The following is a 22,535-nucleotide window of genomic DNA, read 5'->3' on the forward strand; positions in this document are numbered from 1 at the left end:
TATATATGTATACATTGGTGTTTATATATATATATATATATATATATATATAGTTTTTATGTGTATACAGTTAAGCTGTAGACTAAGTACTTTGACTTAAAATGTTCTCTGACACCTTGATTACCAATCAGGGCATAACAGTACACAAAGCTTACAGTTCAGTATGCATTTGTTTTCGGTACAGCAGAATGAAAAAAGACAGTAAGAAAATAGTATTTGGTCCTTCAATTTTGATAAAATGTGAACATCAAACAATGGCTCATTGGCCGTAACTAATACTGAAACAGGAAACACGATATGCTTAAAATGGGATTATAAATTTCGTTCTTTCAGGTTGATGGAAAACTACACCTTCAACAGCCCCACATTGCAGCTGGAGGGATTAAATGTCTCAAAGGATTCTATGTACCCTTTGTTTCTCTTTCTCTTTTTCTCCTATCTGTTTATAATTGTTGCAAATGTCGGCATTACTTTAATTGTTTTCATTGATAAAACCCTTCATCAGCCCATGTATATCCTTTTCTGCAACCTGTCAGTCAACGACATCCTTGGAAACTCTCTATTAGAGCCCCGTTTGCTTGTAAACCTGTTGCGGCCTCCCTCTGAACGTATCATCAGTTATTATGAGTGTGTGGCCCAAGCTTTCACCACACATATGTTCAGTACCACGGCTCACACTATACTCATGATTATGGCCTTTGACAGATATGTTGCCATCTGCAATCCCCTGCGCTACGCTGTCATAATGACCAACAAAATGTTGATCAAGCTGACAGTTTCTGCCTGGGGAGTGGCCTTTGTTTTGGTTGGGATTCTGCTCGGTCTGACCATACGGCTGAACCGATGCAGGACTTTGATGAGAAGCATGTATTGTAATAACGCTGCATTGTTTAAACTCTCTTGTGAAAGTGTTTTCATTAATAATGTCTATGGCCTCACTTTTACTGTTGTTCTGTTTACAAGTTCTATAGGCAGCATGGTTCTCACCTATACTAGGATAATGGTAGTCTGTTTAACTAGTAAGAACAAGTCTTTGAACAGTAAAGCCTTGAAAACCTTGAGCACTCATCTGGTTGTGTATCTGATTTTGCTGTTTAGTGGAATGTCTATCATTACTCTGCATCGATTTCCCCAGTTGACAGAAAGCAGAAAACTTGTTGCCATTTTGTATCATATCATCCCCGGCAGCCTCAACCCCATTATTTATGGTATGCAGTCCAAAGAGATACGAAGATTTTTGTCAAAGTTGTTTGATTTCAAGAAGGTTTTGCCATCATTTTAAGGAGAATATTTCATTTTTATTTGTACATTTTATCGCCACAAATAACATGAAAATGTGAGCCAAAAGTAGCCTATTGTAGTCCATGTTTTTGAGAATGTAACATTGAAAGCCAACATTATGTATCAGATGTTCATTTGTAAAAGTTACGCACTACATATCGAATGCTGTAACAGTTTTGTATATTAATAAACCTTTTTGGCATGTCCATTACCATTCTTTGTCATGGCCTATGCATAAGCACCTTCCCATTTCACTTAAATGAGAAAGTGTGTCCAAACCTTTGAGTGGTACTGTGCATAGTGAATATAACATAATACATAAAACATACATAAAACGTAGCCAAGAGTTAATTGTTATTTGCATGAAAAAAGTACAAATTAATTTACTTACTTTCTTAAATGGTGCTTAGTGTACCAGCACAACATGTTCGCTTAACCTGTTGTTTTGTAGCCTAAAAACATGAAGGTTCTTTCAAGAAAGGATGAATGAGACAAAAATGCATCCATCATTCTCAATTTTTTTTGTTGATGTATGTATCTGAACATCTCAACTACTTTCTTCCCTCACTGAGATTTTGGAGACATATTAAACATAGCACACAAAGTAAGGACATTTGTGTTTGGTAGAGTATTTCTTTGTTGTAACAATGCTTCTTGGCAATAAATCTTATACTGTTGGAAAGCCTTTATTTCCCTTTTAAATGGTGCTACATTTGTAAGGAACACACATTTGTGGGATGAGCAGCAGAGCTGAGTATGTGGGTTGCGCCCCCATGAAAAATTAAGCAAATCTTCTCTGCCAATGCTGTTGCTATTGACTTGTTTTGAGCTTCTGGTATCCCCAGGTGCTTCCAATCAGGTACCAATCAGGCACCCGTGAGCAGGTCAGTTGGTATCTGCTCCAAGAATCAGCATGCCATGTTTGACTGATCTGGATAGGGCCCGTGCAATAGGGCAACTTCAAGCTGGTGTTCCACAAAACCAAGTTGCAGCATTATTTGGAGTGAGCCCTAGTACCATCTCCAAACTAAAGGCCACGTTCCATATAACGGGGATGTCAGAGATAGGCCACGAAGTGGGCGTCCCAAGAAGACGACACCCCAAAAAACAAGGCTTGTCATCATTGGAGACAATCTTAATGCAGAGAGATATATCTCCACAGTCTGGGACCAAACTCTGTCCTCCAAGATGACAACGCTCGCCCCCACAGAGCAGGTTTATCAGAGACTATCTCCACAATTTGGGAGTGGAGAGGATGGAATGGCCTGCCAGCAGTCCTGACCTCAACCCCACTGAACACTTGTGGGATCAGCTTGGGCGAGCTGTTCGTGCCAGAGTGACCAACACAACCATGTTGGCTGACTTGTGACAAATGCTGGTTGAAGAATAGGAAGCCATCCCACAGCAGTGTGTGAGCAGGCAGGTGACCAGCATGAGGAGGAGTTGCCAGGCTGTTGTGGCTGTGTATGTTTTTTCCACACACTACTGAGGCTCCTGTTTGTTAAATGAATAAATTGTTAGATTGCCAATATGTCTTGTTTCTTCAGACTTCTTCACACAGTTTGGGCTCACTCCAAATAATGCTGCAACTTGGTTTTGTGGAACACCAGCTTGAAGTTGCCCTAATGCATGGGCCCTATCCAGATCAGTTTAACATGGCATGCTGATTCTTGGAGCTCACGGGTGTCAGATCGGAACCTGATTGGCAGCACCTGGGGGTACCAGAAGCTCAAAACAAGTCAATAGCAACAGCATTGGCAGAGAAAAATTTGCCACATTTTTCATGGGGGCGCAACCCACATACTCAGCTCTGCTGCTCATCCCAAAAATGCATGTTACTTACAAATGTGGCTCCATTTAAAAGGGAAATAAACAGGCTTTCCAACAGTATAAGATTTATTGCCAAGAAGCATTGTTACAACAAAGAAATACTCTACCAAACACAAATTTCCTTACTTTTTGTGCTATGTGTATATGATTAAGATTAGTAACTTCTTCTAAATTTAAGTACCTCTTCAATGTCTGTTGAATAACGCACTGCATTTTTCACATGCTTCCTGATCACCTGTAGTGATTTCGGAACTGAAGGAGGATAAGATAGACGGTTCATGAAGGAGAATAAAAAGTTTTGGTAGCAGGGAGGATGGACAGGACGAAAAATATCTCTGTCTTAGAACAACACATTTGCAGCTTGTTGACAGTTGCGATGGCCAGCATGATAATTTCTTAATGTTGCCTCACATTATCTGATGTAATAACTGAATCCCCTGAAGATAAAATCAAGTCTATAAATGTTGCAACAGAGATCTTGATCAATGCTGGAGCGGAGAGACGCAAGAAACAAAAGACAAGGGATTGAAACCAGAGACACTCAAAGTAGGTATTACTGATCTGTGTGTTTCCTCAGTTTTCAAATCTGATTTAAATTAACTGTCATCAAAACAAAAACATATGTAACACACTTTAATTTATGCAGCTTTCAGTGTTACTGTGATATAAAATACCAGGAGAGATTTATTGTGATATGTAATGGAATATTTATATAATAGTTCTACATGTATAAAGTTAGTTATTGTTGCACTTATTACTGACTGTAAACTATCTCTGATACCTTGATTTCCTGTTACATTAGCAGTATAATTTTGTTCTTTCAGGTTGATGGAAAACTACACCTACAACAGCCCCACATTACAGCTGGAGGGATTAAATGTCTCAAAGGATTCTACATACCCTTTGTTTCTCTTTCTGTTTTTCTCCTATCTGTTTATAATTGTTGCAAATGTCGGCATTACTTTTATTGTTTTCATTGAAAAAACCCTTCATCAGCCCATGTATCTGCTTTACTGGAACCTGTCAGTCAATGACATCCTTGGAAATTCTGCCATAGTGCCCCGTTTGCTTATAGACATGTGGCAGCCTGCCTCTGAACGTATCATCACTTATTATGAGTGTGTGATCCAGGCTTTCACCACACATATGTTCAATACCACTTCCCACACTGTGCTCATGATTATGGCCTTTGACAGATATGTTGCCATCTGCAATCCCCTGCGCTACGCTGTCATAATGACCAACAAAATGTTGATCAAGCTGACAGTTTCTGCCTGGGGAGTGGCCTTTATTTTGGTTGGGATTCTGCTCGGTCTGACCATACGGCTGAACCGATGCAGGACTTTGATGAGAAGCATTTATTGTAATAACGCTGCATTGTTTAAACTCTCTTGTGAAAGTGTGTTTATTAATAATGTCTATGGCCTCACTTTCACTGTAGTTCTGTTTACTGGTTCTATAGGCAGCATGGTTCTCACCTATACTAAGATTACAGTAATCTGTCTAACTAGCAATAACAAGTCTTTAAACAGTAAAGCCTTGAAGACCTGCAGCACTCATCTGGTCTTGTATCTGATTTTGCTACTAAGTGGAATGACTGTCATTACTCTGCATCGTTTTCCCCAGTTGTCAGAAGGCAGAAAAATGATTTCCCTTTTATCTCATATTATCACCGGCATCCTCAATCCTATTATTTATGGTATGCAGTCCAAAGAGATACGAAGATTTTTGTCAAAGTTATTTGATTCCAAGAAGGTTTTGCCATCATTTTAAGAATATGTCATTTATTTTTAGTAGCCCATTAATCACCACAAATAACACACAGTAAAAAACAGAGTGTCAATTTAACTCTCAGAGAGTTGAATTTAACTCCGTTTCAGATAACATTTGGTCACATTCGAAATTAGAGTAAAATTTAATCTGTAGCCAGCGTCATTTTTCAGAGTAAATTCTACTCAATCCAGTGTCAAAATGAATAATGAAATGTGTAAAAATATTTAACACTGTGGTTTGTTCACACTGTTCAAAGTAATATGAATACACTTTATAGAGCTAATTTTACTCCACATTTAGTTTAAAAATGACACTCTCATATGTAATAATATTTAATTTTGATTTCTCTACAGTGTTATTTTTTACATCTAGGTCATATGATGCTATTTTAATATGATGCTATATTACTGAATTGCTGTGATCTAACTTATAAAATGGAAATAAACATAAACATACAAGGTTACAGTAAGAGCATTTATTATTAAGTCTTTGTCATTTAAATGTCAATGAATTAACATTACAAACCATTACCCATACTTGCCTTGACTACAATGTCAATTTTAATATAACATTTTTAAAACACAGTGCTCACCAGAGAAAGCAGTATGGGACAACAAAGAGATCTGTGTCATTCACTCCATATGAGATTTGTATGTCAAAAGGCCTGGGATAATTCAGGTTGCTTTGAATGCTGCTTCTTTTGGGTCCCTGAGCAAGAAGGTAGGGCTGACTGCTTTTTGTGATGTTGTCTAGATTCAGCTGTACATTGGTTCTAGCCTCATACAAAACACATTCAACAGCAGTATTTATTGACCAACCTCTGGCAATAGATCAGATCAACTCAAACTGTGCATGAAATTGAGGTGATGGAAGGCATATTTAAAAAAACTGTTCAGTTTAGGAATCTGATGCAGACTTCTTTCCTGGCCTCTTTCGTCTTTGTGCAGATGGTTGTTGCAGATGTTGCACCAGCAAGATAGCAGACATGTCACTGTCCCAGCCTACAGACCAACAAACATCAGGTTGACATTATGCCACAAACAATAACCAACAAAAGCAATTAAAAACAGTCCCAGTCATACCATTCTCAACTTCAGCAACATTAAATCCAAGAGCTCTGTGTTGGGTACCAGTCCATGACTTTCCTTTCTAACCTTTGCTTTGAGATTGGTGGGCCACCTCTCCAAGCAGTCCCTCTTCATATGGAGTCTTCCTCAAAGTTAACAGGGAGAATTTCAGATAAACCGCTGATTCGAGGCTAATAAGTGCAAAGTGAGTAATAACACCTGCAGGCTAACTACCACAGTTAAAACCATCTGAGGTCAATGATAAAGAGGAATGTTACTGTGCTCTGAGTTTAATACACAATACAAACTATAGTTTAGTGTAACTTGTATTAAACATAACGATTTATCACTCAGCCCTAGATCACGTGCAGTCTCAATACTATATCTTTCTCACGGGAACAACAAACATAAAATACACACAGTGGTCTACAACACTAAGAGGCCTATTGAAATATAAAATAGGCACAGTCAAATACAAAGTAGACAGTCTACAGCACCACACAAACCTGCCAACCACTTTGACATTGTCAATGTTTTAGTCCTGCTCAACACACAACAAAGTGAGGTTGGATAGTCTGGCCTCATCCATGCATGAACCCAAAAAGCTCTTAATGAGCCTCAGAAGGCAAAAACTTTGTCTTGAAAGTTTCATTGACCATAGATGTAAAAAGACATGAATATCTGATATTTGACAGCCCCAAACCAGTCTGCCTATGTGTGAGTATAAACCTATGCCATATTCAACTTGCATGTCTATATTATAACAAACATATAATTAGATCATTTGCAGGTATTGTTTGGCCTGTCTAGTCCCGTTCTTTGTCAGGGCCTATGCATCTTCACATTCACTTAAATGAGAAGGTGTGACCAAACGTTTGACTAGTACTGTATACAGTGAATTTAAAGCTGTACATTTGTCATGTCACCTGCTAAATGTAACATATAGTTTAACTTAACCCTCCTGTTGTCGTCGAGGTAAGGAAGGAAGGGAGGAAGAAGGAAGGATGGAAGGGAGGGAGGAAGAAGGAAGGAAAGGAGGAAGGAAGGGAAGGAGGGAGGGAAGGAAGGGAGGAAGAAGGAAGGAAAGGAGGAAGGAAGGGAAGGAGGGAGGGAGGAGGGAAGGAAGGGAGGAAAGGAAGGAAGGAAGGACGGAGGAAAGAATGAAGGAAGGTAGGAGGGAGGGAGGGAGGAAAAAAGGAAGGAGGGAGGGAGAAAGGAAAAGAGGAAGGTAGGAAGGAAGGAAAGAAGGACAGAGGAAAGAAGGAAGGGAGGAATGTAGGGGGGAGGAAAGAAAGAGTAAGAGGGAGGAAAAAAGGAAGGAGGGAGGAAAGGAAGGAGGGAGGGTGGAAAGGAAGGAAAGAAGGAGAGATGGAGGAAGGAAGGGAGGAAAGAGAGAGGAAAGAAAGACATAAGGAGGGAGGAAGGACAGACGCAAGGAAGGAAGGGAGGAAAGAAGGAACAGTCAAAACAGACAGGGTCAATTTGACCCGGGAGGACGACACGAAGGTTAAACCTCTAAGCAGGAAAATTTAGACGGCTTATAAAAGTGAGTGAAACATTTGGGTAGAAGGGAGGGTGAATAGTGTGACAAAAATTACTGACGTAATGATAAATGATTCCCCTAAAGATAAAATCCAGTCTATAAATGTTGCAACAGAGGATCAATGTTGGTAGATATTACCAGCAATGAACAGGAAGACGCAAGAAAAAGAAGACAAGAGATTGAAACCAGAGATACTCAACATAGGTATTACTGATCTGTATGTTTCCTTACAGTTTTCACATTTTATTTTAATTATTAACCTTCATTTTACCTCCATTTCATTTAGCTTTCATTTGTATTAATGATGTGTGGAACTAGTTTTCAGTGTAACGATACTAATTTGAAATAATATCAAATATTTAATGAAATATTCAATTTGATATATAATGGAATATTTACATAGTAGTTTCTATATTTATATAGTAGTTGTTGCACTTCTTGCTGACTATCTCTGCCAGCTTGATTTCCTGTCACTAACAGTATTTTTTTGGTTTTTCAGGTTGATGGAAAACTACACCTACAACAGCCCCACATTGCAGCTGGAGTGGTTAAATGTCTCAAAGGATTCTATGTACCCTTTGTTTCTCTTTCTCTTTTTCTCATATATGTTTATAATTGTTGCAAATGCTGGAATTGCTTTTGTTGTTTTCATTGAAAAAACCCTTCATCAGCCCATGTATTTCCTTTACTGGAACCTGTCAGTCAATGACATCCTTGGAAATTCTGTCATAGTGCCCCGTTTGCTTATAGACATGTGGCAGCCTGCCTCTGAACGTATCATCAGTTATTATGAGTGTGTGATCCAGGCTTTCACCACACATATGTTCAGTACCACTTCCCACACTGTGCTCATGATTATGGCCTTTGACAGATATGTTGCCATCTGCAATCCCCTGCGCTACGCTGTCATCATGACTGACAAAATGTTGATCAAGCTGACAGTTTTTGCCTGGGGAGTGGCCTTTGTTTTGGTTGGGATTCTGCTCGGTCTGACCATACGGCTGAACCGATGCAGGACTTTGATTGGGAGCATTTATTGTAACAATGCTGCATTGTTTAAACTCTCTTGTGAAAGTGTTTTCATTAATAATATCTATGGCCTCACTTTCACTGTAGTTCTGTTTACTGGTTCTATAGGCAGCATGGTTCTCACCTATACTAAGATTACAGTAATCTGTCTAACTAGCAATAACAAGTCTTTAAACAGTAAAGCCTTGAAGACCTGCAGCACTCATCTGGTTGTGTATCTGATTTTGCTGTTCAGTGGAATGACTATCATTACTCTGCATCGTTTTCCCCAGTTGTCAGAAAGCAGAAAAATGGTTGCCCTTTTATTTCATGTTATCCCTGGCAGCCTCAATCCTATTATTTATGGTATGCAGTCCAAAGAGATACGAAGATTTTTGTCAAAGGTTTTTGATCTCAAGAAGGTTTTTCCATTGTGAGAATATTCCATGTGTATTTATACAAAAGATGTGAGCCATAAGTAGGTATATATGCAAACATTAAAGCAACAGAAAACACTGGATGTCAAACAGCTTTCTTCAGTTGAAATCAAACAAAACAGAGATCCTTGTCATTAGGTCCCATCATATGGGAAGCAAATTCTGCCATCTACTGGTTTCCTAGTTGAACACATCAAATCTGTTGCGAGGAATCTTTTTGTCTTATTTGAAAGTAATTTAAGCTTTAAGCAGCACACCACATAACTTGTCCAAACTTGTTTTTATCATGTCAAAAATATTTTAAAAATTCCGTCAATCTTAAAACTTAAAGACACAAGAGACAATTTCACATGCTTTTATCTCATCAAAACTACATTATTGCAAACTGCTTTTTTTTCTAAACCTAAAATCTATTGATGTACCCCAGATTATACAGAACTCACCTGCCAGGCGTTTAACCAGAACAAACAGACGTACCGTAAAAACTGGTGTATAAGTCGCTATAAGTCTATTTTGGGAGTGTCATGCTGGGAAAACACTTTTCTATTAAAGAATGGTTTATTTGAATGCACCAGTAGTTATTCATTTATAACCACATGTTTATATTATATAATGGTACAGTAATGATTTGCTTAACTGAACTGGACCGGTATATTAGCTCAGACCGGGTTCGGGTTAGGCTGAGTTCCAATTAAACCTTTTAAAGAACACAGTAACTTTACATATTTAATACAGTGTGTACCTGTGTGCTTACTCGAGTCTCAAAGACTCTTCATCACGCTGTCGCTGTGTGCAAATAGACTACTGCACCCGAGTCACACTTGAACATCAGTTTGGTCTGTAAATACTGAAACATCACAGCAGCTCGTGTCTGAAATACTTCTGATCAACACACAATCATTTTCCGTAAAACATACAGCATTAACGGGTCATCAATAGCCTATTTTCATTGGCTTCCGAAACAGCTGGAGCGTGCAGCGAGTGCTTCACACTGCCGTCTATAGGACGTTATAGTTCATAAATGTGGATGCTATGTCATGCTTAAAGTTATAGTTATTGTTATAGTTATCGTTCTAAGTATGGACTGCCCTTTACATACTTAGAATCAGTGTTGGGTTATTGTAATCACATTACATTTACCTGTAACGCAGTAATGTAACACGTTATATTGTCTACAGTCAGTAATCACATTGCAGTTACTAAACAAAGAAATATGGCGTTACTTGCGTTACATAAGTTCTTCAATTATTATTAAAAGATTATCAAAGGTGCGTTTCATGCACGTTTGGGGTACAACTGCCTGATCTCTCATGCTAACACAAAGCTAATAGCCAAACACTTACGGACCCACAGTGATGCTCAAGTTGAATTAATGCAAAACCCAACCAAGCACCCACAGTTTGTGCGTTGCTCGTTAATCTCCATCTTTCAGAGATAAAACTCAGTAAAGTACCGATAATAGTGAACGGACGGCTGTCATTAAACAGGAAAACTAGTGAGCTATCTGGACCGGTGTTAGGCCAGGATGGAAACACCATTTAATGTGCCCGTGTAAAGTCTCTACAGCCCAGCCAGTCTTGTGCAGACTCTGAGGAGAAACAGGTTGTGTACATATCATTTTGAGGCAGTTATTCGTACAACATGGTGTTATGATGGTCGAGTCCCACATTATTTTATCTGTTGATATTGATATTTTTGCACAACATTACCTGTGTTGCTAAGGAGTAACGCAAAAGTAATGTAAATAGCAGTGTAATTACTTTCCACACAGAGTAATTAAGTAAAATAAAGCATTACTGTTTTTAAAAGTAACGAGTAATGTGTAATACAGTGCAAAGTATTCACACCCCTTCACTTCCCCTACATTTTGTTATGTTACAGCCTTATTCCAAAATTGATTAAATTCCTTTTTTTCTCATCAGTCTACACCATAGACTGTATATAGGAAATGGACGTTCGTACTGCTCAGAAGCCAATAGTATCAGATCTGAGCAGCGCCATCTTGAAAATTTCCGGTGCATGCCGGGAAAAATAAAAACACGGATTCTACTTATATGGGCATCAGGAGGAGCATGAGGCGCCCTCCTGAACCTGTGAACCAATCAACCTGTCAATCACGACGTAGCCAAGCCCTAATGCATACCCTGCTTTATCGTCACATTTAAAATCAGGGAGGCCAAAATTTCAAAAATGAACATCATACTGCATTGAAGAAGGCTTTAAACTAGCGATTGAGACCATAAACACATTTTGAAAACGTTTACTGAGGTTAGAAATCAAGTGAGAAGTTGGTGAATTCTCCATTGACTTGTATAGAGACGGAAGTCCTTTTGACACCAAAACGGTCGCCCCCTGGTGGCCTTTTGATAGAATGCAGTTTTAAGTTACTTCCGCGTTGGCATCATTTCAGAGGACCGGAACTCCCTGCCTGATCTACACACAATACTCCATAATGACAAACTGAACAAGTTGTTTTAGAAATTCTTTCAAATGTATAAAAAATAAAAAACTGAAATATTGCATGTACATAAGTATTTACCCCCTTTACTATGGTACTCAAAATTGAGCTCAGGTGCATCCTGTTTCCACTGATCCACCTGTAGTAAATTCAATTGATTGGACATGATTTGGAAAGGCACCCTCCTGTCTATATAAGTCCCCACTGTTGACAGTGCATGTCAGAGTAGAAACCAAGCCTTGAAGTCAAAGGAATTGTCTGTAGACCTCCGAGACAGGATTGTATCGAGGCACACATCAGGGGAAAGGAACAAGAAAATGTCTGCAGCATTGAAGGTACTGAAAAGCACAGTGGTCTCCATCATTCGTGAATGGAAGAAGTTTGGAACCAGCAGGACTCTTCCTAGAGCTGGCCGCCAAACTGAGCAATCAGGGAGAAGGGCCTTGGTCAGGGAGGTGACCAAGAACCCGATGGTCACGCTGATAGAGCTCCAGCGTTCCTCTGTGGATATGAGAGAACCTTCCAGAAGGACAACCATCTCTGCAGCGCTCCACCAATCAGGCCTTTATGGTAGAGTGGCCAGACGGAAGCCTCTACTCAGTAAAAGGCTCATGACAGCCCGCTTGGAGTTTGCCAGAAGGCACCCAAAGGACTCTCAGACCATGAGAAACAAGATTCTCTGGTCTGATGAAAACAAGATTGAACTCTTTGGCCTGAATGCCAAGCGTCACATCTGGAGAAACCAGGCACCTCTCATCACCTGGCTAATAGCATCCCTACAGTGAAGCATGGTGGTGGCAGCATCATGCTGTGTGGCAGGAACTGGGAGACTAGTCAGGATCAAGGGAAAGATGAACAGAGCAAAGTACACAGAGTTCCTTGATGAAAACCTGCTCCAGAGCACTTAGGACCTCAGACTGGGGCGAAGCTTTACCTTCCAAAAGGACAACGACCCTAAGCACACAGCCAAGACAACGAAGGAGTGGCTTCGGAACAAGTCTGTGAATGTCCCTAAGTGGCCCAGCCAGAGGCCAGACTTGAACCCGATTGAACATCTCTATAAAGAAAATAGCTGTGCAGCGACGCTCCCCATCTAACCTAACAGAGCTTAAAAGGATCTGCAGAGAAGAATGGGAGAAATCCCCCAAATACAGGTGTGCCAAGCTTATAGCTTCATTCCCAAGAAGACTTGAGGCTGTAATCGCTGCCAAGGTGCCTCAACAAAGTGCTGAGTAAAGGGTGTGAATACTTATGTACATGCTATTTATTTTTAATAAATTTGCAAGAATTTCTAAAAAACCTTTTTGGCTTTGTCATTATTGGGTATTGTGTGTAGATGAGGAAAACAAGGAATTTAATCCATTTTGGAACAATGCTGTAACATAACAAAATGTAGGGAAAGTGAAGGAGTGTGAATACTTTCCGGATGCACTGTACATGACATTTTGAGTAACTTCCCCAACACTACCTACAGACCTATCTCAAATATTCCTTTTATAGCCAAGATCATCGAGAAAGTGGTTTTTAATCAACTCAGCAATTTCTTGAACTCCAGTGGCCTTTTTGACAAATTTCAATCAGGCTTCCGACCTCACCACAGTACAGAAACAGCTCTTATTAGAGTGTTAAATGACATAAGGTTAAACACTGACTCAGGCAAGGTGTCAGTTCTGGTCCTGTTGGATCTCAGTGCTGCGTTTGACACTGTGGATCACAGTATACTGTTGAACAGGTTGGAAACTTGGGCAGGACTCAGCGGAACAGTCCTAGAATGTTTCAGGTCCTACTTGGAGGAGCAGAGTTATTTTGTGACCATTGGAAGTTATGAATCCGATCGAGTGGCTATGACATGTGGAGTTCCTCAGGGGTCAGTTCTTGGACCCCTTCTGTTCAGTCTATATATGCTGCCTTTGGGTCAAATTCTGCAGAACTCTAATGTAGACTATCACAGTTATGCAGATGACACGCAGATATACCTAGCACTGTCCCCGGATGACTACAGTCCAATACAGTCATTGTGTCACTGTTTAGAGCAAGTAAATATTGGATGAACCAAAATTTCCTTCAATTAAATCAGGACAAAACTGAGGTAATTGTTTTCGGCAATAAAGAGAAGAGGATTGCTGTCAGTAAACATCTCGAGTCACTCTCTCTAAAAACTAGCGACCAAGTCCGAAACCTTGGCGTGCTGATAGACTCAGATCTGACCTTCAGCAGTCATATCAAATCAATCACCAAAACAGCCTTCTATCAGCTTAAGAACATATCCAGAGTGAAGGGTTTTATGTCTCAAACAGACCAGGAGAAGTTGATTCCTGCTTTCATCTCCAGTAGACTCGACTACTGTAACGGTCTTCTGACTGGACTCCCACAAAAAAGCATTAAAAAGCTGCAGCTCATTCAGAACGCTGCAGCTCGAGTTTTGACCAGAACAAAGAGATCAGAGCACATTACTCCATTTCTAGTCTTTACACTGGCTCCCAGTCAGCTATAGAATAGATTTTAAAGTTCTGCTACTGGTCTACAAATCACTGAATGGTTTAGGTCCAGAATACATGAATGACATGTTAGTAAAATATAAACCCAGTAGAGCTCTGAGATCTACTGACTCAGGTCAGATAGTGGAGCCCAGAGTTCAGACTAAACATGGTGAAGCAGCTTTTAGCTGTTATGCTGCACACAACTGGAACAAACTACCGGCAGAACTGAAATCAGCCCCAACTGTGAATATTTTTAAATCCAGGTTAAAAAAACGTATCTTCTCCTGTGCTTATGATTGAGCTCTTTCAAAGCACTTTACATTTTAATCTTTCATTTGCACTCTATGTCCTTTTAATGATTTTAAAGCAAATCATTATTTTATGCTGCAATCTTATTTTTAATGCTCTATTATAGTATTTTATTTCTCTCTCTTTCTATGTTTCTGTACTTTGTTTTTATTATTAGTGTGTGTGTGTGTGTGGGGGGGGTGGGGGGGGGTATGTATGTGTTGGATGATTGGGTTTTATTTTTATTTCTCAAATTCCATGTTTTTTTCAATTTTTTCTGTTAAATGTTTGTTTTATGTAAAGCATATTGAGTTGCCACTGTGTATGAAATGCGCTATATAAATAAAACTGCCTTGCCTTGCCTTGCCTTACCTATAATTATATCCAGATCTGACTTCTGTCTGCATTTTGGTGAATAGGACACACCAGTGTATAAGACGCACCCCACTTTTAAATGAAAAAATATTGCGTTAAAGGTGCGTCTTTTACACCGATTTTTATAGTAATGACATCACTCCTGTTTAAGCTTCTTTACACTGGCTCCCAGTATGTTTTAGAATTGATCTTAAGGCTCTTCATTGCCTCTTTCCCACCTATATATTTGACCTTTTAGTGCCATATGTGCTGGTACACTTTGAGATCCTTTGACTGTTCCAGAGTCCTGGCTGAAAACTACAGGGGATAGTGTTTGCAGTAAAAGTCCGGAGGCTCTGGAACAATCCACCTGAGGAAATCAGGTCAGCAGAATCAGTCATTTCTTTTAAGTCCCTTCTTGAAACATACTTTTATCAAAGAGCCTTTCCTGGTTTAATTTGAATCTTAACGTTTTTTCTGTTCTTGTTTTTTTCCTACATTTAAATATTACAACTTTTATCTAAACTCAAAGACTCATTGAAGTTATCCTTATTTAAAATAATGTTGGATTTAAAAAACATTAAAAATGAAGACAAAAACAGTAACTTTTAATTAAAAACATTACTCAAATTGTTTTTTAATAATACAATTATTTTGGTTTGTGTGTTTTGCTGCCAATAAAGTTTATTATTATTATTACTATTATTAATAATATATTTCAACTTGTTTACAGTTGCAATGGCCAAATTAATGATCCTTAATGTTGCATCAGATATTATGCAACAATGATTTATTCCCCAAGAGCTGAAAACATCTCTATAAAACACTGCAGCAGAGAACATTTTGTTTGGTGCTGGTAGGTATTACCAGACACCAGAAATACAAACGGGGTTTGCAGGTCTACTAGAAACAGTTTGTTCACAATTTTTTATAATTTTTTGATATTACTTCCTATTGAAGAGAAAACTTGTGTGAAATGCATTTACTCATTCAGCTTTGATTGTTACAGAAATACTAAAAGACTGTATTGTACAAACAATCTCCTGGTATTGATTAATATCTAGAAAAAGCTTTAAGTTTCTGTTGGGTTTAATTGTACAATCGGTGCTGTCTCTAGAAAATGATGTGTCATTGGTAGATTGTCTAGACATTTCATGTGACAATAAGAACATTGTTCCATTCTTTCAGGTTAATGGAAAACTACACTTACAACAGCGTAATGCTCCAGCTGGAAGGGTTAAATGTTTCAAAAGAAACTACATACCCTCTTTTTCTTTTCTTCCTTTTCTCCTACCTGTTTATAATGGTTACAAATGTTGGCATTGCTATTCTAGTTTTCTTTGACAAGAACCTCCACCAGCCCATGTATCTCCTGTTTTGCAACCTACCATTTAATGACCTACTTGGAAACTCTATCCTAGTGCCTCGTTTGCTTATAGACATGTTGAGGCCTTCTTCTGAACGCCTCATTAGCTACTATGAGTGTGTGATCCAAGCTTTTATTGCACACATGTTTGGTACCACTACTCACACTGTGCTCATGATTATGGCCTTTGACAGATATGTTGCCATTTGTAATCCTCTGCATTATTCTGTCATAATGACCAACAAGAAGATGATCAAGCTGACAGTTTCTGCCTGGGGAGTGCCCTCTGTTTTGGTTGGGATTCTGCTCGGTCTGACCATACGGCTGAACCGATGCAGGACTCTGATCACAAATCCCTATTGTGACAATGCCTCAATTTTTATGCTCTCCTGTGAGAGTGTGTTTATTAATAATGTCTATGGCTTCACTTTCACTGTATTTCTGTTTACAGGTTCTATAGGCAGCATGGTTTTCACCTATACTAAGATTGCATTAGTCTGTCTAACCAGTAAGAACAAGTCTTTAAACAGTAAAGCATTGAAGACCTGCAGCACTCATCTGGTTGTGTATCTGATCATGGTGTTCAGTGGAATGTCACTCATTGTTCTGCATCGCTTCCCTCAGTACTCAAACTACAGAAAACTCAGTAGCATCTTGTTTCATATAATCCCTGGCAGCCTGAACCCTATTATTTATGGCGTGCAGTCCGCAGAAATGCGGAAATCTTTGGCAAAGATGTTTGAGCCCAAGAAAATTTTGCACACAAAGTAAGGACCATTTCCAAGGTTCATTTGTAAATCTAATAACACAAATAATAAAATGTGTTAACTAATAGCATCCTACTGTATTTTGTGTTCTGGTGTTTGTTCCTTGTAAATACATATATGTTCAACCCATTTTCATTCTTTACAGTACAGCTAGGTAATAAAATGTCTCTTCTTTGTGCCTCTATACATGGTCATCCGGTTTGTTCTTTAAATTAATCTTTAGTCCTAACCTAATTTCCCTCTGCAAATTATTCCAAGTGGCTGGAGCAGAAAACAGAAAAGCTTTCATTCCATATCCATATCCTATAGACAGAAAGTGTCTTCTGTATCTACGATTTTGATTGGAAGATGAACTCAATGAAATAAGATTGCAAAGATATGAGGTTTGTCTAGAATGGCTTTACATAAATCAAGATATACCAACTACTTGGATGATGCATTAAGAGAGATGGCCAGCCCACTCTGGAGCATATTGATGAGTTAACGATTTTCGTGAATAACAATAAATATCTATTTGCCTTATTCCTGTCTCATTATCTGTGCATGCACCTGGGTTCACCGGTTCTATAGCCCCATGTCACTATCAGACACTTTGGCTAAGCGCTTAATAATGCAGGATCATTAAAGTTTTGAGCAGACAATGATTTAATTGATCCCCAGAACTTTCTGGGGTCACTGAGACTGACAGAGGTAGCATAGATTTGATATTCAGATTTGAGCTGTGCATCGATTCCTAAATTGCCTAAGATGGAACCAATCGTTGAACCAAAAATTATTTTGGCCTTTTCCTGCTGAGATTTATAAAAAGTATGCCCGATGGCCAGTACATAACAACCTACTTTTGTGGCTGTTAAACGGTGGATAAATTCCCCGCAAAATGACTCATTTCACTATTAGAATTTGATCCACTTGTTTGGCATGGGCTTGAATGTAACGAATGTTCATTGATATGTAATAGTTAAAAACTGCAGGTTTAAGGTAATTTTGTCCCAATGAAAATAAAACAAATCACATAAGAAACCTTGTTTTAAAAAATTATTTATACATCTTTGAAAAAAGTTTTTACCTTATCCTCTGAAATTAACCTGCTCTGAAGCAGACTAGCTGGGTAAAAAAGGCAAAGGTTGAACAATGTGAGGCAACATGTTGTGTATTTCAACTTAATGTTGCATCAGATATAATCCAAGGTAACAAAGGAGTAAAAACATGTCTATAAAACACTGCAGCAGAGAACATCTTGTTTGGTGCTGGTGGGTATTACCAGACACAAGAAAGAGAAACCAGAGGACTGAAACCAGAGACACAAAAAGGTATTACTGATCTACAAAAAACTATTTCTTCACAATCTTTTTGACTTTGTCTCATAATTTCTGATGAAAGACAAAATGTATATAAATACTATTCATTCATTCAGCTTTCATTGATATGGCACTAAAGATCATGAATTGTACAAGGCAATCCTTGATCAGTGTGTCTGCTAAAAAAATAACAAGGACATTTCTGTTCTGTTTTAAAATGATTTAAAATTATCTCTCATATGTAGATTGCCTAGACATTACATGTGACAATAAGCGCATTGTTTTGTTTTTTTCAGGTTAATGGACAACTACACCTACAACAGCCCCACACTACAGCTGGAAGGGTTAAATGTTTCAAAGGATTCTATTTACCCTCTTTTTTTCTTCTTCTTTTTCTCCTATCTGTTTATAATGGTTGCCAATATAGGGATTGCTTTTCTGATTTTCACAGACAAGAGCCTTCACCAGCCTATGTATCTGCTTTTTTGCAACCTGATATTTAATGACATACTTGGAAACACTAACTTATTGCCTCGTTTGCTTATAGACATGTTGAAGCCTTCCTCTGAACGCCTCATTAGCTACTATGAGTGTGTAGTACAAGCTTTCACTACACACCTGTTTGGCACCACTTCACATACTGTGCTCATGATTATGGCCTTTGACAGATATGTTGCCATTTGCAATCCTCTACGCTATGCTGTCATAATGACCGACAAGATGGTCATCAAACTGACAATTTCTGCCTGGGGAGTGCCCCTTGTTTGGGTTGGCATTCTGCTCGGTCTGACCATACGGCTAAATACTTGCAGGACTCTGATCTTGAATCCTTACTGTGACAATCCCTCCTTATTTAAACTCTCCTGTGAGAGTGTGTTTATTAATAATGTCTATGGCTTTCTGTTCACTGTAGTCTTACTTACAACTTCTATAGGCAGCCTTGTTCTCACTTATACTAAGATTACAGTAGTCTGTCTGACTAGTAAGAACAAGTCTTTGAACAGTAAAGCCTTGAAGACCTGCAGCACTCATCTGGTTATGTATTTGATTGTGGTCTTCAATGGAATTTCTATCATTACTCTTCATCGCTTTCCCCAGTACACAGACTTTAGAAAACTCTGTACCATTTTGTTTCATATCATCCCTGGCAGCCTAAACCCTATTATTTATGGCTTGCAGTCCAAAGAGGTACAAAAATTATTTTCAAAGTTGTTTGAGTCCAAGAAGATTTTTCCATCACTATAAAAACAATTTGTAAGCACAGCTGTAATTTCAACTGATATCCCATATATCATATAATTTGAGGCACCCATTTGGATATCAACACTTTGACAGCTGTAATGCTAAAGTATAAAAGCAAGTGAACTAACTGACTTATTGTCAAAATCTACAACTCCATATCGTTTTAATATCTTATATATTTATCTTTTTCCATTTTTGTTGGTAGTGGATACATAAATAACCAGTGGCGTGCACAGATAGACATTAAGTGGTGCTATAGCACCTGCCCTTTGCCCTCTGGACCAAGCAAGTGCCCTTTTGAAATTTTTTATTATTTTTTTTAAACAGTGTACTGTATGTGGCCCATGTTGACATGATAATAAATGCTCGACGATTATGAGCCCCCACCCCTCCTCCTCCGCACACACCTCTCTTCCTCTGTCAACGTGAACGCGCAGAGCGGACACAAACGGAGGCGAGTTGCAGCAGCAGTGCACAGCTGCAGCCCACACACACCTCTTCCTCTGCCCCACCAGCCAGGTAAAACATAAATGAAACGAGTCGAGTGTATTGTTTGCCTCCTAACCTAAGCCTCAGTTGCCAAGCTATAGCGACGCTAGCCCAAATCAATAATAGATATGACGTGATGACCACCGAGGAGAATGCTGCTTTAGAGATTTGCTCACTCTTCACTCCTCACTTCAAAATGACACTTTGTACACTTCTTTTGTTCTGACGGGAAAAAACATGTTTCTTATTTTGCAACCAGTACACTGATCTATCATTGTAGCTGCCTAGCTTGCTAAAAACCTCTCCATGTGTGTATATTCCAGACAAATAAGACAACAGTGATTGACTGATCAGTTCTATAGTCCAATTGATATTAACATATTGACATAAATAAATATACAATTACATTCAACATGTGCCTGTAATGTTTTTTTTGTGTCTCACACTGCTATAATAAGGCAGCCAGCAGTTCCACATGCCGCACAAAGTGCCCTTATTTTTCACTGAGCACCTGCCCCCCAAAATGTCTATGCACGGCACTGTGAATAACCCTGGCTTCCAGCTCTTTAACTTAGTCTCATCTAAGTTCCCTTCTTTACCTACAGTTTAATACAGACATATTGAATTAGAGCTAAAAAACTAAAGTTTAAAAAAGTTATTCCACACCTTTCAGCCAATCAAAAGCTACAGACGGGGCGCAAATTAAAGGAAAAACCTAAGGTGTTAGAGGATTTGGTGGCTCAGTTATGCTGTGGGGCAATGATGTCAGTCCACTTGTCCCTTTAGAGGGAAGGGTCACTGCAAATCAATACAAAATTCTGAGTGATCACCTTTCTCCTATGATGAATTATGTGTAGCCTCATGGGAGTGTTGTGACAATGCCCCCATCCATAGGGCACAAAGGGTCACTGAATGGTTTGATGAGTATGAAAATGATGTGAATCATATGATATGGCCTTTGCAGTCCACAGATGTCAACCCAACTGAACACCTATGGGAAATGGGAGATTTTGGACCTAAGTGTTAGCAAAGAATAAATATGAAGGCATATTGAAGACTTACGAAGACCTACTTTATGTCGGTTTTTCCTTGGTGTGGGGAATACAATAAAGGTCTGATGCAAGACTCAAACCAGTTACAGATTCAGAATGCTTCTGTTCCGAGTCCTCACTTAAACTAAGAAAGTGGATCATTTCAGTCCAGTTGTCAGATACCTATATTGGCTTCAAAGAACTAACTTTACAATACTGCTGTTGGTTTATAAAGCACTTACTGGTTTAGGGCCAAAAAACATTTCTGATTAGCTGCTACATTATGAACCATCCAGACCAAGCCAGCTGACAGTCTTGCCTGGGCCCGGGACGAGATAATCTTAGATGGGCCCCCACGCACCCGGGTTTCTCATTTTCCCTTGCTCTTTCTCTCCTCTTCTCTCCTCTGCTCTTCCTCTCCTCTCCTCAGTGTTGGGGAAGCTACTTTGCAAGCATACCTTGTAAAACTACATGTAGTTCCGCCTGCCAGTAGTTTGAACAAACTAACCATGGAGAAATGTAGTTTGTAAAACTACAGCTAAAAAAAGTAGCTTATCAAGTGACCATTGTTGTGTAGCATGATTTTGGTCGGCCTACACTGTATAATATTAACGATATTGAAGATTTTTTAATATAAAAAATCTCAAATTATATCAAAACTAATTTCCCCAAAATAACTGTTGTAGTACGATTATCAGGTGACCCTTGTTGTGTAGCATGATTTTGGTCATCCTACACTGTATTATATTAACACTATTGACGATATTTCAAAATAAAATTCCCCAAAAATATGCAAACTTTTTTTTTTCCTGAAATCACTGTTGTAGTATGATTATCAGGTGACCCTTGTTGTGTAGCATGATTTTGGTGAGTATACAGTGTATAATATTAACGCTATTGATGATTTTTCACAATACAATTCCCCAAAAATATGCAAAAACACATTTTTCTGAAATAACTGTTGTAGTACGATTATCAGGTGACCCTTGTTGTGTAGCATGATTTTGGTCATCCTACACTGTATAATATTAACGCTATTTACGATTTTTCACAATAAAATTCCCCAAAAATATGCAAAAACACATTTTTCTGAAATAACTGTTGTAGTACAATTATCAGGTGACCCGTGTTGTGTAGCATGATTTTGGTCATCCTACACTGTATAATATTAACACTATTGACGATATTTCAAAATAAAATTCCCCAAAAATATGCAAACTTTTTTTTTTCCTGAAATCACTGTTGTAGTATGATTATCAGGTGACCCTTGTTGTGTAGCATGATTTTGGTGAGTATACAGTGTATAATATTGACGCTATTGATGATTTTTCACAATAAAATTCCCCATAAATATGCAAAAACACATTTTTCTGAAATAACTGTTGTAGTACGATTATCAGGTGACCCTTGTTGTGTAGCATGATTTTGGTCATCCTACACTGTATAATATTAACACTATTGACGATATTTCAAAATAAAATTCCCCAAAAATATGCAAACTTTTTTTTTTTTCCTGAAATGACTGTTGTAGTATGATTATCAGGTGACCCTTGTTGTGTATCATGATTTTGGTCGTCCTACACTGTATAATATTAACACTATTGACGATTTTTCACAATAATATTCCCCAAAAATATGCAAAAAGTTTTTTTTTCTGAAATGACTGTTGTAGTATGATTATCAGGTGACCATTGTTGTGTAGCATGATTTTGGTCATCCTACAATGTATAATATTAACACTATTGACGATATTTCAAAATAAAATTCCCCAAAAATATGCAAACTTTTTTTTTTCCTGAAATCACTGTTGTAGTATGATTATC

General features: G+C 38.5%; 5 protein-coding genes across 5 annotated transcripts; all 5 read left to right on the forward strand.

Annotated features, from left to right (window-relative positions):
• The first annotated feature begins 334 nt into the window (after positions 1–334).
• LOC133993933 (olfactory receptor 8G17-like) lies at positions 335–1,282 on the forward strand. The gene has a single exon (XM_062433071.1). It carries the CDS (start codon positions 338–340, stop codon positions 1,280–1,282), a length of 945 nt encoding a protein of 314 aa, XP_062289055.1. The 5' UTR covers positions 335–337.
• Positions 1,283–3,936: 2,654 nt separating this feature from the next.
• On the forward strand, positions 3,937–4,884 carry LOC133993986 (olfactory receptor 9K2-like). The gene has a single exon (XM_062433139.1). The coding sequence runs from the start codon at positions 3,940–3,942 to the stop codon at positions 4,882–4,884; it is 945 nt and encodes a 314-aa protein (XP_062289123.1). The 5' UTR covers positions 3,937–3,939.
• Positions 4,885–7,988: 3,104 nt separating this feature from the next.
• On the forward strand, positions 7,989–8,939 carry LOC133993575 (olfactory receptor 52N5-like). The gene has a single exon (XM_062432566.1). The coding sequence runs from the start codon at positions 7,998–8,000 to the stop codon at positions 8,937–8,939; it is 942 nt and encodes a 313-aa protein (XP_062288550.1). The 5' UTR covers positions 7,989–7,997.
• A 6,769-nt stretch (positions 8,940–15,708) lies between these two features.
• LOC133993865 (olfactory receptor 8G17-like) lies at positions 15,709–16,656 on the forward strand. Its single transcript, XM_062432968.1, has one exon. It carries the CDS (start codon positions 15,712–15,714, stop codon positions 16,654–16,656), a length of 945 nt encoding a protein of 314 aa, XP_062288952.1. The 5' UTR covers positions 15,709–15,711.
• A 1,582-nt stretch (positions 16,657–18,238) lies between these two features.
• On the forward strand, positions 18,239–19,195 carry LOC133993577 (olfactory receptor 8G17-like). Its single transcript, XM_062432567.1, has one exon. The coding sequence runs from the start codon at positions 18,251–18,253 to the stop codon at positions 19,193–19,195; it is 945 nt and encodes a 314-aa protein (XP_062288551.1). The 5' UTR covers positions 18,239–18,250.
• Positions 19,196–22,535: the final 3,340 nt, after the last annotated feature.

The sequence above is a fragment of the Scomber scombrus genome, chromosome 14 (assembly GCF_963691925.1).
Source record: "Scomber scombrus chromosome 14, fScoSco1.1, whole genome shotgun sequence".
In the NCBI taxonomy this organism is placed as follows: Eukaryota; Metazoa; Chordata; class Actinopteri; order Scombriformes; family Scombridae; genus Scomber; species Scomber scombrus.

Bases quoted from the DNA above. Each gene is read 5' to 3' on its own strand.
- LOC133993933 (XM_062433071.1), top strand. From the start codon at position 338: ATGGAAAACTACACCTTCAACAGCCCCACATTGCAGCTGGAGGGATTA.
- LOC133993986 (XM_062433139.1), top strand. From the start codon at position 3,940: ATGGAAAACTACACCTACAACAGCCCCACATTACAGCTGGAGGGATTA.
- LOC133993575 (XM_062432566.1), top strand. From the start codon at position 7,998: ATGGAAAACTACACCTACAACAGCCCCACATTGCAGCTGGAGTGGTTA.
- LOC133993865 (XM_062432968.1), top strand. From the start codon at position 15,712: ATGGAAAACTACACTTACAACAGCGTAATGCTCCAGCTGGAAGGGTTA.
- LOC133993577 (XM_062432567.1), top strand. From the start codon at position 18,251: ATGGACAACTACACCTACAACAGCCCCACACTACAGCTGGAAGGGTTA.